This window comes from Centrocercus urophasianus, unplaced genomic scaffold (assembly GCF_019232065.1).
Source record: "Centrocercus urophasianus isolate 14NV4802_14NV808 unplaced genomic scaffold, USGS_Curo_1.0 seq_9, whole genome shotgun sequence".
Taxonomy (NCBI): Eukaryota; Metazoa; Chordata; class Aves; order Galliformes; family Phasianidae; genus Centrocercus; species Centrocercus urophasianus.
In genome coordinates this window covers 40,172,057-40,188,242 of record NW_024885532.1, presented here as the reverse complement: position 1 = coordinate 40,188,242, position 16,186 = coordinate 40,172,057, and the positions used below count along the sequence as shown (strand labels likewise).

Sequence of the window (16,186 nt, the reverse complement as noted above, 5' to 3'; positions counted from 1 at the left end):
AATACACAGAGGGACTCTTCAACCTTCCCTCCTTTCCCTGCAACTTTTGGTTTTCTCCTCTCTGTTACCACACCAGCACTTTGTCATCACAAACCCTGGGATGTCTCAGGAGATTAAGCCTGTTGCCTTTGTCTAATCTGGTCACTGTCCTGAGATGCCAGAGCAGTGATATGCACAGATTTGGTGAGAAATTAAAAAGAATTAAGCCTGAGCTATAATTAAGCAAGGCAATAATTAAGCATGATTAAACTAAGTCTAGATTAAACAGACTGCTTAAATATCTCAGTAGGTATTTTTATGCAGATCACCTGACAACTCTCCATTTCATTTAGTGAACATTTGGTGCAAAGGATGTCCTGTGACCTGCTCTGTCAGCACAGCCGTGTCCTCACTTGGTCTAACCAAGCTGCCAAAAGCAGAAGCCTTTTACCACCTGTTTTATGATGAGGTTGGAGCTTGGTGATCTTTGAGGTCCCTTCCAACCCAAGCCATTCTATGCCTCTGTGAGTCTATCATTCTGTTTTAGCTCTCTGAGCTTGCAGAAGTTCTGTGCCACGTGCTCCCCAGCAAGCTGTGCTCAGTGCTCCTGGCCTCACTGCCCTTGTCTGGGCATGTGGGAGAAGCTGGAAATAGGCAGCACCAAAGTGAATCAAATCAAATTCATCCAGCCCTGCAGAATGACTGCTGAAGCATTTTAGGCATGCGTTCTTTTGAATAATGATGTGATTGAGTATATTGGTGTAATTATGGTGTCTGCTGTGGCAGCAAGTGTGGGTAACCCAGGGCAGCCCCAGCTCAGACCCTTGTGTATGCACAGGGGGTGGATTCCTCATGGAGCATCATGGACATCACAGCAACAATTAGAGCTGTGGCCCCAGCTCCCCATCTCAACCTGTGCGTGGGAAGAACTTAAGGACTGCCGTGAACATTCCAGAGGTAAAAACTTCATTTATTTTTTGCCTCTAATTTGTAGGAGTGTGCTGTGCTTGGTGGAGGAGGTCATGCATGCCATCACAGTCAGCAGTGGACCTCCCAGCAGAGGCACATGGTGCATGGTAAGCGGGGAGGGACTGCAGGCATAGGATCGTAGAATGGCTTGGGTTGGAAGGGACCTCAAAGATTTTGGGGGGTACACTTCTATCCAGCAAGTGGCACGATGTGGCGCATGGTGGCAACCTGTGCCTCCTGGTGAGGACACTGGCCGGGCTTCCTCTGGGCTCCGTAAAGGAGAGCTGGTTTCTGTTGCTCGGAGCTGCGTTTAGGTGGTGCTAGAGAGTAAATTATCAAAGCCTCTGCATCTGAGGTGTGAGAGTGGGGAGCTGGAAGAAATCTGTCCCTAAAATATTTAGTGAGGAGGTGAGAACGTTGGCACTGCACAACAGGGCACATCTCACAGGACATGACAGAGCTGCAAGCTTTAAGGGAAAAGAGTCTTAAGTCATCCTGACTTTTTAGTACACTCTCAAAACCTGATTTGAAGAATGAGACTCCTCAGTTTTGAGCAGTGACAAAATCCCTGCCTGCCACTCACACCAGAGGGGTATGAAGAGTGTTGTGGTCCAAATAAAACTTCACAGACCCAGACTTGACTTATGGGCTCTCTCACCTACAACAGCAGAGCAGGGGCACCAGTGAGCACAGCCTCCATTGTACATCACCTCCTGAACCTTCCAAATTCCAAACCAACCCAATTCTCCAAGTTGTGCAGGGCAGAGGGGGCTGACTATGGTGACATTCAGCTCCTAGAGAGCATGGTGGGTCCTCTCCCATACTGACTCAGCCTGCAGGATTGTCTGAGTGAATTTTGGTATCACTTGTTGACAGTAAACATCCTTTTCTACATGAGTGTTTTATTGTTGTCATAGACAACACTTGGATAAGGGCTCTCAGACATTATACATGCTTTAGAAGCAACATGGCAAGAGTATGATGATGCTCCACAGTGAAATTCCAACTAGAAATACCAAGTTTTATATCCAGCCAGCTAGTTGTAAGTTTTGCTGTTGGTTTCAACAGTACCTGAATGTCAGACATTACCTCCACTGCAAAGTTAGAATCATAGGATCACTATGGTTGGAAAAGACCTCTAAGATCACCTAATCCAACAGTCAACCCACCCCACCATGCCCACTAACCATGTTCCTCAGTTGGTTTTTTTTTTTTTTTTTTTTTGATTTCTGCTTTCTGAAAACTTCTTGTAAACCTGTGGAGAAGCTGTGTTTTAATTGCATGAATGGGAGGAACCCAAGGACAGAGATCATGGGTTAGATTTCAGCCTCATTTCCACTATTTTCACAATCCTACTCCCAGATAAATGTGTTCAGAGATGAGTTTCCTCCTGATGAAGAAGTTATACAGCCCAGGCAGCTTCAACGATCTTACTCTAGTTCTACCCCTATGGGGTTGAACAGTAATCTTTCACAGACTGCAGGCAAGTTAGCATGAACTCATGTTAAGGAGACATTAATTTCTTTGAGCTGTTCCAGGACACAATCTCTGTGTTGTCTCCAGGGACTGCAATGCTGCTAAAGGCCTTCTTTTCTTTATGCTTTGCTATCCATGGCAAATGGAACACTCAAATGACCACCACTGCTCATTAAGGCATTAAAAGTTCATTTTGAGACATGTGTGTTACTCTTGGTACCTGTGAGGTGTGCAGCTGCCTGGAGAGCTGTGGTACTCATCCCTGGAGGTGCTCAAAGCCAGGTTTGATGGGCCCTGCGCAGCCTGAGCTGGTGGAGGCAACCAATCCATGGCAGGGGATGGGGTTGGGTGGGTTTTGAGGTCCCCTCTTACCTAAGGCAGTCTATGATTCTATGTCAAGATGCTCCTTGCACTTGGACTTAGTAACCAGGTAGTGAGGGTGAACAGAATGCATCGCTGGTGTTCGCTGATCTGATTTTGGGGCTGGACATCACATTCAGATCTCTCCTGAATAAACTTCCATTTAAAACAGAGCACAACTTTCAGAAAGGCTTCCCATTACACTGTAGCATCTTCAGTGATGAGGAATCCATCTCAATCCTTTGCAGATTGCTCTAACATTTATAACATTTGATGGACCTTACAGTTTACAAAGCTGACTCTTGTCTGTATTCTGAATTTGTTTAGTTTTAACTTTCCAGTATCAACCATTCTTGGATTCTGTGATCTTTCCATAAGCCCTATCTGTCAGAGATGTTACCAAAGCAACAGGAACATGCTCTTGTTGTGATTCATCCCAAATAACTTTCAACGTTACATTTCGTTGCACCACTCAAGGCTTCCTTTCAGCAAGTATCTGTACTGAGCACTGGGCTTCGATTCACCTGATCTGGCTCTAGTCATCTGTTTTAGACTGTCCTTTAGCCCATAATGAAATGCATCACATTTGTTTGCCGGCTGAGGACAGCATGAGGACTGCATTTCACTGCCTACTCAGCCATTGATAAATGCAGTTCAATAGTGTAGTGCCGAGAATCAACCTCACTAGAGATTCACACACTGGATGATGATTTTCTGCTTGTAATTACATTTCAAGACCTTTCAGTTAATCAGTTAATTTACCTAATGTACAAAGCACTGATTTTTTCATTGTTCTTGCTTCTTAATCAAATTGCCATTTGATAGCAGCCCAGATGCTCCACAGAAGGTGAAGTCTAAAAAAGCCAATGAAGCCCAAGGCAACAGAAGCCTCTGGGCATCACATGGGATCCTGCCTGCCAGGAGATGTTGTCATACTGCCCGAATACTGGCATTTGTTGCTCCAAGTCCTCTTGCTGAAAATATTTCATCCTCTCAGTTCATTCCCAGGTCCTGGGGCACTGACTATTGTCTTTGCATGAGTGCCAGTGTATTAATCGTAGACTCTTAGAACCATAGAATCACAGAGTTGTTGAATCATAAAACGGTTTGGATTGCAAGGGATCTAAAAGCCCATCCAGTTCCAACCCCTGCCATGGGCTGGTTGCCCCACACCAGCTCAGGCTGCCCAGGGCTCATCCAACCTGGCCTTGAGCACCTCCAGGGATGGGGCACCACAGCTCTCTGGGCAGCTGTGCCAGGGCCTCTCCACCTCTGAGTACAGAATTTCCTTCTGACATATAACCTAAAGCTCCCCTCTTTTAGTTTTAAACCCTTTCCCTTTGTCCTATCACTGTCAGACTGTGTAAAAAGTCTCTATCTTGTTTAGTTTCTTCCAAACCAAAACTCAGCTGCCACTCTGGAGACAGTTCACTCCAGATCACGCTGAGATTGAACTAGATCTGGTTCCTTGAGCTTCTGTGGTCTTCCATTGCTATTCTAGTGGGCTATGCAAGCTCTAACATCCCCCATGGCCTGATTGCATTCACTCCACTAATTGACATAGGTGCCTGGGTCTGCTTCCCCTTGCTGATGCATTTCACATAATGATAGAATTGCTGAATCAATGAGGTTGGAAAAAAAAGACCACTAAGATTACCTACTCCAACAGTCATTCAGCATTTCAGCCCCTGCATCCTTTCCCTGTCCCATGGAGTGTCCAGCAGAAGCAGTGTTCAAAGGGCTCTTAATCTGCTCTAAGGCAGCTGACCCAAACCCAATCCGGCTGCTAATTTAATCTGTAACTTCTTTTCTCCATTTCTATAATCTTTCTATTTGTTGTCATGGACAAACTGCAATGAAACCTTGAGCCTTGAAGAGTCCTTGTCACATTTATTTTCACATTAAGGACCCAGACCAATCCAGCCTTTTTTCCCCAGTTTTTGACAGTTTTTGTAAACAAGGACATGCAGCAAGCTAAGCTGGATTTCTGTTATCTTGGACCTTCAGTGCTTCAGGATTGTGAGTTAGACAGACCAATAAAATATTAGAAAAACACAGACTGATCCAAGAAGAAAAACAAAGAACCCCAATCCTCTTTGTCCATTTGGCCAAAGAACTGAAACAAAATATTGACTCTTCTTGAAGTTGTTTGGTGCTGAAGAAAGACATTTCCCAGCAAAACCAGAGGAAAACTGAGCTATATATCATTTGTGTTAATGAAAACCGGAGCTGTACAGACATCTTGTCATGCACACATCTAGGATACAAAGGTAGTAAATCCACAAATAGAAGGGCACACTGGGACCCCCCAGGCCCCAGGCAATTTTTTTTTTTTACAAAGAGGTGGCAAAGAAAAAGGACTTAAATGAACTGGAGGCATCAATCTGTGAGAGGAATGATTTCGTGTGTGCTGGGTCAACATCTCCTATGCTGGCAGTACCTAAAAGGCACTGGCTGTGCTGGACTGGAACAACGAGGCACTTTGTCATTAAGTACAGACTGGAATTGCTTTTATATTTATTTTACTTGCAGCTAATTGCTTTCAAAACTTTGCCTGACCTTGATGAATGTTTTCCTTTTAATGTTCTGAGGAGGGAGTCATATAAGGATGAAAAATGGTAAACATTCAGGAGAGTTACAGTAATTGTATCTTAGCCATTTCAGTCTCTCCACGCACAGCAGAGTGTGTTTCAGCAGTACTGAATTCAGAGGAGCTTTGTAAGGGCAAAGCATGTGCTGAGTGTGCCAGGTACCCCACTGCAGCACCAAGGCATTCCTATCTGAAGTCACTGCAAGTTTTCTGTGGTGATGTCAGGAGGTGATGTGACTGTGGCTGTGATGTGGCTGTGGTGGTGACGCGCTTCAGCAATGTCATAAAATTACAGAACCATAGAATTGTTTGAGTTGGAAGGGGCCTTTAAAGGCCACCTAGTCCAGCTCCCCTGCAATGAAAGGGACACCTACATTAGATTAGGTGCCCATCCAGCCTGACCTTGAGTGTCTCCAGGGATGAGGCTTCTGCCACCTCTCTGGACAGCCTGAGTGGTGAAAAGATATGTCCAGATCTAGTCATTCACCCTTCACTGCCATTGGGTAGGGTGGTCAGTGGTTAGGATGCTTACCTTGACATGAGGAATTTGGAGTTTTGTTTTTGACTGGGCCATACAGGAGGTCTGCGCCCTTATGCAAGTGCATTTTGTAAGTTTTGGTCTGCTCCACATACTCCACACAGATGGATGTCTGGATACCCAAACTAGGTCATCCCTAAATCAGGAGAGTATGCTGGAAATAGCATATAGCAACTGTGATTTAACAGCAGCCCAGTTCTTCTGGCGCTATGGTAATGATAGCTTTGGTGTCTCCCTTAGCTAAGTACAACCTCACATACTCCCACTCACATCACTAGAGCATGAAAGATTTCAGTGGGTAACTGCCTGGGGCTTTTAATTTTCGAAACAGCTGTTTTTCCTTTCTCTAAACACCTATTTTAATTAAACGCTGTCTCTAGATACACAGGAATGAACTTGTGGACTGGGTTTAACAAAGCATATCAACAGAACTGCTGTATACAGTTGCCTACCAACAACAGGGTGAAGCAGAAGGTTATATGATATCTTTCTGATGAGCATCAAGATTTCTATCTTCCAGAGGATGACACTGGGGAAGGTATTTTAAAGGGTGCTCTCTGTGGAGGGCAGGAAACTGCATCTAAGAGTAAAGGGCTGCCAGTTCTCGTCCCAGGCCGCTGCACCATGCCTTGATATAAATGGGAGTAGCACATGGATCCTCAAAGAGTGTGACACAGGAGTGCATGGCGGCATCAGCATTGCTTTTCATTGTGTATGTGCACAGTGTGTGCTGGAAGCAGCTCACTAAATAGCATATTGCTTTCATCCTCTCCACTCAGCTGACCATCAGCTGCTCTGCTGTGGGATATTGAGGATATGTCATAATCCCATGCCAGGCATTTCCATGCACAGCAGTTCCCACAACTTCCTTCACAGGAAGGTTTGGTGGTGAGGAGTTTGCCCAGTTCTGTTGGCTGTGGTGGGTGGATTTAGGCCCTCAAATGGGGGTGGTGAGGCCCTGGCACAGCTGCCCAGAGAGCTGTGGTGCCCCATCCCTGGAGGTGCTCAAGACCAGGCTGATGAGGCCCTGGGCAGCCTGAGCTGGTGTGGGCAACCAGCCCATGGCAGGAGTTTGGTGCTAAGTAGCTTTTAAGGTCCCTTCCAACACAAACCATTCTATGATTGAATGATGCTGTGATTCTATGGCTCTGTGATCTTGCTCATCTGCTCTTCCAGACCAGGTCATATGAGAAGGGACGTCTTCACCAGAGCCATGTAGCATTAGACAGATGGTGTAACCTTAGACCACAGCTGGGGAGAAGTGTATGCAAAAGCTTCCTAAATAATACAAAGACTAGTGTAGAACTCATTGGCTCTGCGGAGATTACATGGCATTCAATAATCTCTGTTTTATATCTGAACCCTTTCCCTGGAAAACTTACACCAAAGTTTCGATGGGAACACCTGTTTCAATGGGAACAGATTTGTGCACTTTTTTTTTTTTTTTTTTAATCAAGTGTGCTCAATCTATTAAGCATTAATTTGTCTCTTTTGAGGTGAGAAATCTACGTGACTTGAGAACATCATAAATGTTGGAGCACTATTGGTAGCCTTGCCTTCAGGTGGGAAACAAGGGACACCCTAAAGTAAACACTTGGGCCCAGGGTGCCCCTTGGTCACTACCACAAGATCATGCCCCATCACTGTGTGCCTTTAATCATGGCAGACTCTGAGCTCACTCATTCTCCTTGCATGAATGGAGTGTGTCTTTATTACTTCGTGAGAACTTTAAATAATTTGTTACTAGAGAAAGCAAAGGGAAGAGCAGTGCCAAACTCTAATTGCTGAATGCACCACGTCCTTTCAAGGTCCCGCATTTAATCACAATTCTCTTCCAATGGCACAGTTTGCAAACCCGTCTGTTTGTCCATCTGACGCAGAGGGGTGTGAGTGCTGGTTTCCCCCAGGACATTGCAAACATCCCATCTGCGGGGAAGAAGGTTTCTCTGAAACAAAAGTGTAGCCAAATATGAAACAGCAATGATCGTCCCCAGAGTGAAAAGCATGGTGAATGTCTTATAGGGGAAGAGCTGCATGTAGGACCCATCCAGGAAGGCGCAGACTGGATAGCAGATGATGGGGGGGATTTTCAGGGCAGGTTCCCCTGCCAGCAGCCTCAGGAGGAGTCCAACCAAGAAACCAGCAGCCGAACCATACGTGTTGCTACTGGGAGCAAAGAGGGCACAACACAGCTGTGGGAAAAGCAGGGCATACACCAGCTCCCCGCTGAGGAACCACAGGTCGTAGACAGAGTTGGAGTAAAAAGCCAGACTGGCAGCCCCAGCCCCAAACACCAGCATGGAGGTCCTCATGGCCCATAAGACCTCCCTGTCTGCAGCCTGTAAAAGAGAAGACTGTAACATTACCACTGCACTGCCTTGCCCTCGACTGGGTCCCACCCCAGGCCTCACTGCTTCCAGTCGTCACCTCGGCTTTCCCCTCAGATCATGGCTCCCACAGCACACAGTGGAGCTGCACCCTCTAATCTTGAGGGTTGATTTTATGCTATTTCCGTTTATATCTTGGTCAATTTTTTTACTCAGTTGTCTTATGAAGAGCAAAGCTCACTGCTGTGGGTATTTGTATCCCTGCTGAGGATATGACTCCAAGCTGCATAGTGTGGTTGAAGTAGTGTAGGGAAGAGATTCCATCCAGAGGGACCTGGACAGGTTGGAGAGGTGGCAGAGTGGTAGTGGGGTAGCGGTTTTGAATTAAAAAAAAAGGCACAGGTTACTGTGAAGCTGTAGATGTCCCATCTCTGGAAGTGTTCAAGGCCAGATCGGATGTGGGTTTGAGCAGCCTGGTCTAGTGACCCCACCTGTGCCAGGGTATTAGAACTGGATGGGCTTTAAGGTCCCTTTCAACTCAAACCATTCTGTGGACGTGATTCTATGAATAGCCCTGACCTCTGTTTCAAAATCTGCCTCCAGAGCTCGACTCAGCAGCTGAAGGACAGTCACTTCTAACCGTGGGCAGTGCAGACTAAGTTTGCATCTATCCTGAAACAAAAACATCTATCCTGACACCAAAGCTGCTGAATGCTGTAACAAAGTACCTTTTTCCTCAAGATTTTTCTGTAGATGTTGTGAGCAAACATGGAGCCAGCAGAGAGAAGAGCTGAGTCTGCGGAAGACATTGCAGCAGCAGCAATGGCTCCCAAGCCAGCAATGGAGATGTATGTTGGGCAGAGGTAGTGTAAAACAAATGGCAATATCATAGCAGATTCTCCTCTCTCGAGTGGACTTGGAAGACCATAGCTTGTCTGGTTCCAATCTTTAAGACAGAAGAAGAAAAGCTCACAACAGATCCTTCATTGACATTTCTTTCGGTAGAAACCAGTCACAGCAGGGCTAAGGACTGAAGCCTGCTAAGCATTTTTGGACTTGTATTCATTTGCTGTATTCTCTTATGATCTCTTGTGATTTTCTAAGCATGCTGCAGTTCTTATTAAATCAAAGTTTTTCCTTTATACCAGCAGCATCAGTAGAAATAGCTGTGCTTCATATGTTTCTAAGAATGGGATGTTTGAAGATCAGTCTTCTGGACTTCACTTATCAGAGGTCTCTCAGAGGAGAAGGAAGTTTTGCTCTGATGTCCTTAATGACTGATGAATTTCAATTGATTTCTATAAGTATTCAGTGATCTGGCTGCTATTTAACTCTGCTCACAGTCAACATAGGACTGAACTCTTCTGGGTGGGGGCTGAGGGTTTATGGAACTGAACTTGATTCATTCAAGCTGATTTTCTCCTGAACATCAAAAACAATCTATAGTGGTACTACTGGGTCTCTCTTGCAGAAGGCATTAAGAGAAGTAAGCATAACATTTCTAGGAAAACCAGATTATACAATGTTTTATGGTTCTGCCTTCCTCTTTCCTCACTGCAGTGTGCATGAAAAATCATTTCACCACAATGAAATAGCTCTAGGCAGACTTGGGGGTGCTTTAAATGTCTCTAGGGCTCTACATTTCTAGTACAGACTTCTAGCTTGGTGGCCACATCTTCCATAATGGGTTTTTAGGCAGTTGACATGCATTAGTAGGAAATTTGATCAGGGCTTTTTTATCCCTTGTTTTAAACAGCTTTGGCAAAAAACATGTTCATTATTCAGATACAAATAGTTCAGCTTTACCTGTTGATGCTGCAACTGCACCAATAAGCACGGGAGGGATGGCCATTAAAAAGCATCCTAGTCCAGAGAGGTAGGAGATGAACCTTGCTTGGCTGGGTGAGGCAGCAGAGAGCACTCTTTGGAAGAAAGTTTGCCATGGGATGCTCCCAAGCACCTGAAATTTTCAGATGTTAAGAGTAGTAATTACTGGATTCCTGCTTGCTATACGGCATCATCTATTCATTCAGATGGTTGATAATCTTTCCTGTTATTAAACCCTCTCTTCAAATGCATAAACTTTGCCCAGCTTTAGTCACTGAGGCTGAATAATTCTCATTGAGGGCATCCTTTGTTTTAATTGCAATGGTTGTGAAATTTTGATCAAAACAGGTTAAAGCTTTTGCAGGTGGAGAAAGTTGGGAAATAGGTTCTCTGCCATGGTAAAGGAGAATCAGAGGAAGATAAAGTTTGCTGAAGATAAGTTTTTCAAGAATGCAACTTCTGTCAAAATCTGCCTAAAGTTAACTAGAGTGTAACATAAAAAAATCATAATAAAATGTGAATAATTATTTTCACTTGCTTAACACACAAATTGCATCAGAGGAAATCTGAGAATTCTGTCCTCACCAAGCAAAGCCAAGCTTCTGTGTGTTCACATTACCAATATAGTGAGATTGTAACAACCCACTGCAGTCCTGGCTATATTGGTAGCTCAAAAGCTGAGTTGTGCAGTGGAGCCAATGGCATCATTCTTGGCACCATGGTGATGACCTGCAATAGAGCTGTTTTAATAGACTTTCTCAGATAGAGGAAATTTTACATAAATATGTTAAAAGCACATTATTGAGGCTGAAAAACCAAGATATCAGGTGGTAGGAAGTGCCTCATTTTGTGTCAGGAATAGAATTAGTTGTCTGCATGGTCTTACTCAAGAGGTATATTCCTTTACATGGGTACAGGATGCTTCCCTGTCCCTCCTTTCCTGTTCAGAGCTAAGCCCTGGCTTTTCCAGGTGCATTCAATGTGCTGAAGTCCATTCAGTAGAATGGCTGAGAGAAAGTTTTATACCTCATTCTGCCCCTGCCCAGTGCATTTTAGTACTACTGGAAGAGTCCATAAGTTTTCCATACAGAAAATCCCACATCATTACTTCTCCGAATCACTTGTCCAAGCAAATATTCCATACCAGGTAGAAGAAGTCATCAAGCCACCTTCCAAGATACTGTTTTTCTATTTTTCCAATCCAGGGGTCTTGGTAATGTTTATGAGTTGCAGTGTAGTAAATACTTTCTGTTGCAGAGTTTATCAGGGCAAAGGGAATACAGACCAACTAGGATAGAAATTGAAATAGTTTAACATTTCTTCAGGATCCTTGTTCTAGGAAAATTTATGCAGACATTGAAATCCATGTAGAATATAAAGCTACATAACCTTAAGCCCAGATTTGGAGTCTTCTTTTCCCCACCTTCCTTACTCTAAATCTACATATTTCTGGTTCACAGCATCATCAAGTATATGAATCACTTCAGTAGACAAATCTCTCTCATTTCCAGCCAAGATTGTCCTGGATGAGCTCTGCTGACCTTACTTGTGAGCAGCTTGTCATCCAGCAAGGCCAATAGCTTGTGTCAGCAATGTCTAAAATGCATAAGGATTTTAAGACCTTTCAGGAGACTTGTTCTGAAGAGGATAAAGAAATAATATTGATCAAATTATTTTCATGAAGACATGCTGAAAAGAGAAAGATTTTGTCCCTTGGTTAGGAACCTGGTAATAAAGAAATGCACAGGACTTGCCAGGCTGAGGGTGATGAAAACCAACTGGATGACATCTGTGTATGCAACAGAGTAGAGGCCTCCCAGTAGAGTGTAGAGTATGACTGTGCATGCTGAGAGAGCGATAGCTAAAGAGCCTTCGATATCCAAGATGACCCTCATTGTTGCTCCTGCAGACAAGAACAGCAGTCAAGTATTTTAATGGATATTTCTTACATGTAGAATACAGAATAAATAAGGATACATTACGCCGTTGAAGTCAGCACGCCATGTTGGTGGAGGAGTGCATGATCTAGCAGAAAGCATGCAGTGAGGACCCAGGGGAGCCCATGTACCCTTCCTGTTGCTGCCTTGCTGCATGGCCTTAGCCCAGTCAGTTTGACTCCTTGCACCTTTTCTCCCACAGACAAGATGAAGGTACTAAATCATATTGCCAGAACCTTCTGTTACAGTATTGTGGATACTGCCATCTAAGAGAATATTTTCCAGAAATTGAAAATATTTTTGTTCCTCTCAGAAAAAGAGACATGAAGCACAGCTTTCCACAGTTTAGTCCAACTCAGTTACCACATGTGTACTTCACTCTGTGATTTGTGTCATATGATTTTCAATAAATATAACAGCAAAATTGTTACTTACCCAGAGATGCCAGGATAGCTGCAAACCAGAACACCTCTCCGAGCAGTGGAGGAATAAAAAGTAAGCTTCCCATCATGTTCCCGTATACTTCCTGAAGGGGATCCATCACTGTCATGTAATTCTTGGATCTCATTGGATTTACAAAGAAGAAACCACCTATCAGAAGAGTTTACATTTTAATAGAATTTTGCACATATATAGCATAAGAATGCTATAGTAGTTGAATATATTTCAAATTTGTGTAGTGAGTGTGAAATTCATCCCTAACGGAGCCTATGGAATGATACAGCAAAGGAAATGATCCACTTGCTTAAATGGGGGATTTCATCTATCTGAGAGATTCTACGTCATCAGGGACATCCACAGCTGATAGATACGATCCTCCACTTTTGGTACTCCTACATGTCTCAGGAGTGGCTGCTGGAATCCAGGCACAAACCCCTAGGGCATCCCTGGCCGGGGCTCTGAGCAACCTGATCTAGCTGTAGGTGTCCCTGTTCACCACAAGGGGAGTTGGACTAGATGACCCTTTCAACTCAAACAATCCTATGATTCTATAGATTTAAGACTGAGTTGAAATCTTGATTCTTTGAGCATATGAAGGACATTTCCATTGACTGTAACAGAAATTCAGAAATTAGCTCAGAGCACACCTATCCAGACTTGATCTGTCTTCATCTCCAATGACCAACCAACCCGAGACACAGTCTCCTGAAATGCTTCCCATGGAAAATGTCAGAGGTGTTGCATATTTGGCTAAAAATAGATGAACTTCTGTCCTTGTCCATGTGATGCAACATGTTGATATAACTTACTTTCCTGGTTACATTTTCATTTAGGTGTCTTCATTGTCTCTTCCCAGAATTATATTGTTTTAATCTGTGCACTGAGCTGAGTTTCACCCACCCTCATCTAAATATTAGTCTTCAGTCATACAGCCATCTCATTAAAACCAAAAAGTACGTATTGTGCCTAACCCCGAAGCCAACAGAACTGCTTGTCTGGGCACTACTGACCTGAGTAAAGATTGCAGGATTAGACCTGCACTCCCCAGTTTCATTAGTAAGAATTGCTCACATAAGAAATGCTGGCAGTATATTTCCAAGCCTGATTCATATTCACGTCAGTTGGACTCTTTTCTCTGACTTGAGAATAAAGGTTATTGTTCCTTTAGAAATTCCTGTGCAAAGGTCTGCACAGGTCTCCTTTAATCTTCCAGTGTCCATAGAGTTATGGTACAACTCACTGTGGACCAGAAGAAACCTCAATCTCAGCAAGAACCTCAGTGCAAACGCAGTAATTTCTGGGTACTGGAACAGATGTAGAAAACAGCAGACTTGACTGGACCAGAAACCAGAGGGTCTCAGTTACAACAAAGCTGTGAACAGCTGTTGAGTGGGACACAGCTGGACACATCACCAGTTCACCCTGAGATAAGGCTTCAGTGGCAAAATCACAAAGGTTCATCACACAGAAATTTCGAAGGAAAAAAATCAGAAGATACTGATACTCTCAGTAGTTTGTGACTAACAGACTATGGTGAAAGGTGGCATTCACATATCCACAGGTTCCCAGAATTATCAGATGAGATTTCTGTAGCGTAAATTGCTCCAAGCAGACAAAGCTCTACACCAGCTGTGAGCTACCTTGATTCCTTATGTTTCTGTTTGGAAAGCAGCATCATCAGTGCTTATTCTGGGTTTTTTGGAAACCGGAGGAACAAAATCACATTTAAAATGTACTTTACACTCTGTTACACAACTTAATGTGCTCATTTGGTTTTATTTCCTGATTACTCTGTGAATTCTTTACCAATAAGAAGGGACAAGGCAAACCCCACAGGCGCTTGGACCCACAGCAGTCCTTTGGAAGGCAGATAGACGATTTCAGCTGTGCCATTGATGTACGCTCCTCCAACCCAGGTGGCTGCAAACATGAAAGACACAAAGGTAAATCTTGTGGTGCATATCTTCATCTTGTCCTGTACGACAGCGACAGCTTATAAACCGTTTTCTTATACAAGCAGATAATCACACTCCTAGTTTCTGACACAAATCTCATCCCAGAGTGAGCGCTCACCACACCTGCTGAGGGAAGGTAACTGTTGGAGTCTCACTATAAATAATTCCTGAGTTCAGAAAGAATTCATTCACAGAAAAGCTCAGTGTTCAGGTATTTAAAGGCAATCCGAATATGCTCATCCTGCATTTCATTTTTTTCTCACTGGAAGACTTTTGCTAGAACAAAGAGAACCACGTTTGATATTCTGCTGTGGCTGATAGGCCGTCCTTCATGAGTGCTGCTTACACTGGTAATGAAGCAGACACTAGGAAAGGAAATGCAAGCAGGCAGTGCAGTTAGCAGAGCAAACTTGCAGCCTGGACTTAGGTGTCTTACTCAGACAAATGTCACCTGAGCTGCCTTTGAAAGAGAAAAAAAAAAAAAAAAGGCAGAAAAGCAAATTTCAGGTGATGTCAAGCAGCAAGAAGAGAAAATGGAAGAGGAGGGCAGTGGGGAGGGAAGGGGGGGGAGCTTCACCTTGTAGCTCCCAGCAAGTGCTCAATGCCAGGAGCGGTTTGTTTCGACTGGTTTGTTCCAGGAGAAAAATGCTGGATAACAGAAACTAGTTCAAGATTAAGACCACACTCTTCCTTAATGAAAAGTGTCACATTCTTCAGGCACTCTTAAATTAAACTCTCCAGCTCTTAACTAAACTCCTAAATTAAGCTCTTTAATTTAATCTACATAAACATGAGGTTCTGCTCAGTGTGAAGAGGTTTGGAAGAATCCATCCCAAAATGATTCATGAAACCATACTCCTTTAAAGCCACACTCAGGTAAAATCTGCCCTGACATTAAAGGCAACTTGCTTTGAAAAGAAAACGGCCCCCAGATTTGGGTAGTGCATGTGTTTTAAGAAGAATGTTAAAGGTCCTTTAAGAAAGCTTACCAGTTGCAGTAAACAATCCAACACAAACTTTTATATTCCTGCCTCCAACGATGGCCATTTCAGTTGGGTTTTGGTTCTGCTGCTCCTTTCTGCTTTTCCACGAAGCCCAAATTCCAGCAGCCAAAGTGAATGTAAAAAATACACTCAAAGATACCAATCCTGGTATATTTAGAGCCATTTTCTGTTGTTTAGTTTAGGTCCTAGGTATGGATAGTGGATTGATGGCTATATTCTTTGATAATCACAGGAAAAAAAAAAAAAAAAAAACAAACAGAAAAAAAAGATTAGTGTTGCCTTGTAAACTGCTGAGTATTCCTTTCTTGTCCTTTGCAAGAGAAGAAACAGAGATATAAAACCAAAAACGCTGAGAAGTGGCAGTTTTTCTGTCTTCCTCTTTCTTCAGAAAATATTTAAATCTTTCTTTTGTGAGGAATGGGGAATAAGAGAGCAGGAATTACTGCTGGTAATAGCCAGTGAGCACTGATGCGAGGGGTAATGAGCTTGGCTTAAAAGAGGGGAAATGTTATATTTTGTCTGATATGCTATGTTATGAAAATAGTCCATATTTCTCTAGGTTCTAGGTCCAAGGTCCAAGGCTAATGCAGCAGATAGGGCTGAGACTGCGTCTGTTCAAAGCTGTCTGAACTAAACCTACAATAATAATCAAAATAAGCCCAGGGAGCGGGGAAAGGATATTTACTGCTGACCCACCGAAGGCACTGCTTTCTGAGATACAAAGGCAGCACATCTTCATTTCATAGAATCATAGAATGATTAAGGTTGGAAAAAACCTCCAAG

At 43.6% G+C, this 16,186-nt stretch overlaps 1 protein-coding gene and 1 long non-coding RNA gene across 3 annotated transcripts in view; one reads left to right on the top strand and one right to left on the bottom strand.

Annotated features, from left to right (window-relative positions):
- The window catches only part of LOC122171606, a 22,310-nt gene extending 6,142 nt beyond the window's left edge, over positions 1-16,168 (top strand). The window contains exons 2-4 of the long non-coding RNA XR_006172031.1: positions 974-1,055; positions 14,258-14,387; positions 15,963-16,168. This is a non-coding gene — a long non-coding RNA (uncharacterized LOC122171606). The remainder of the gene's footprint in view (positions 1-973; positions 1,056-14,257; positions 14,388-15,962) is intronic.
- On the bottom strand, positions 7,013-16,186 carry LOC122171604 (high affinity choline transporter 1-like). 2 transcript variants are annotated; one of them, XM_042839306.1, is made up of 8 exons: positions 15,389-16,186; positions 14,251-14,364; positions 12,439-12,594; positions 11,821-11,969; positions 11,211-11,354; positions 10,046-10,199; positions 8,968-9,185; positions 7,013-8,266 (listed from the first exon to the last, which is right to left on the bottom strand). In XM_042839306.1, the coding sequence occupies exons 1-8, from the start codon at positions 15,564-15,566 to the stop codon at positions 7,730-7,732; spliced, it is 1,650 nt and encodes a 549-aa protein (XP_042695240.1). In that variant the 5' UTR covers positions 15,567-16,186; the 3' UTR covers positions 7,013-7,729. The 2 variants fall into 2 exon arrangements, with proteins under 2 accessions (XP_042695240.1, XP_042695241.1); XM_042839307.1 differs by having other exon boundaries at positions 7,013-8,251.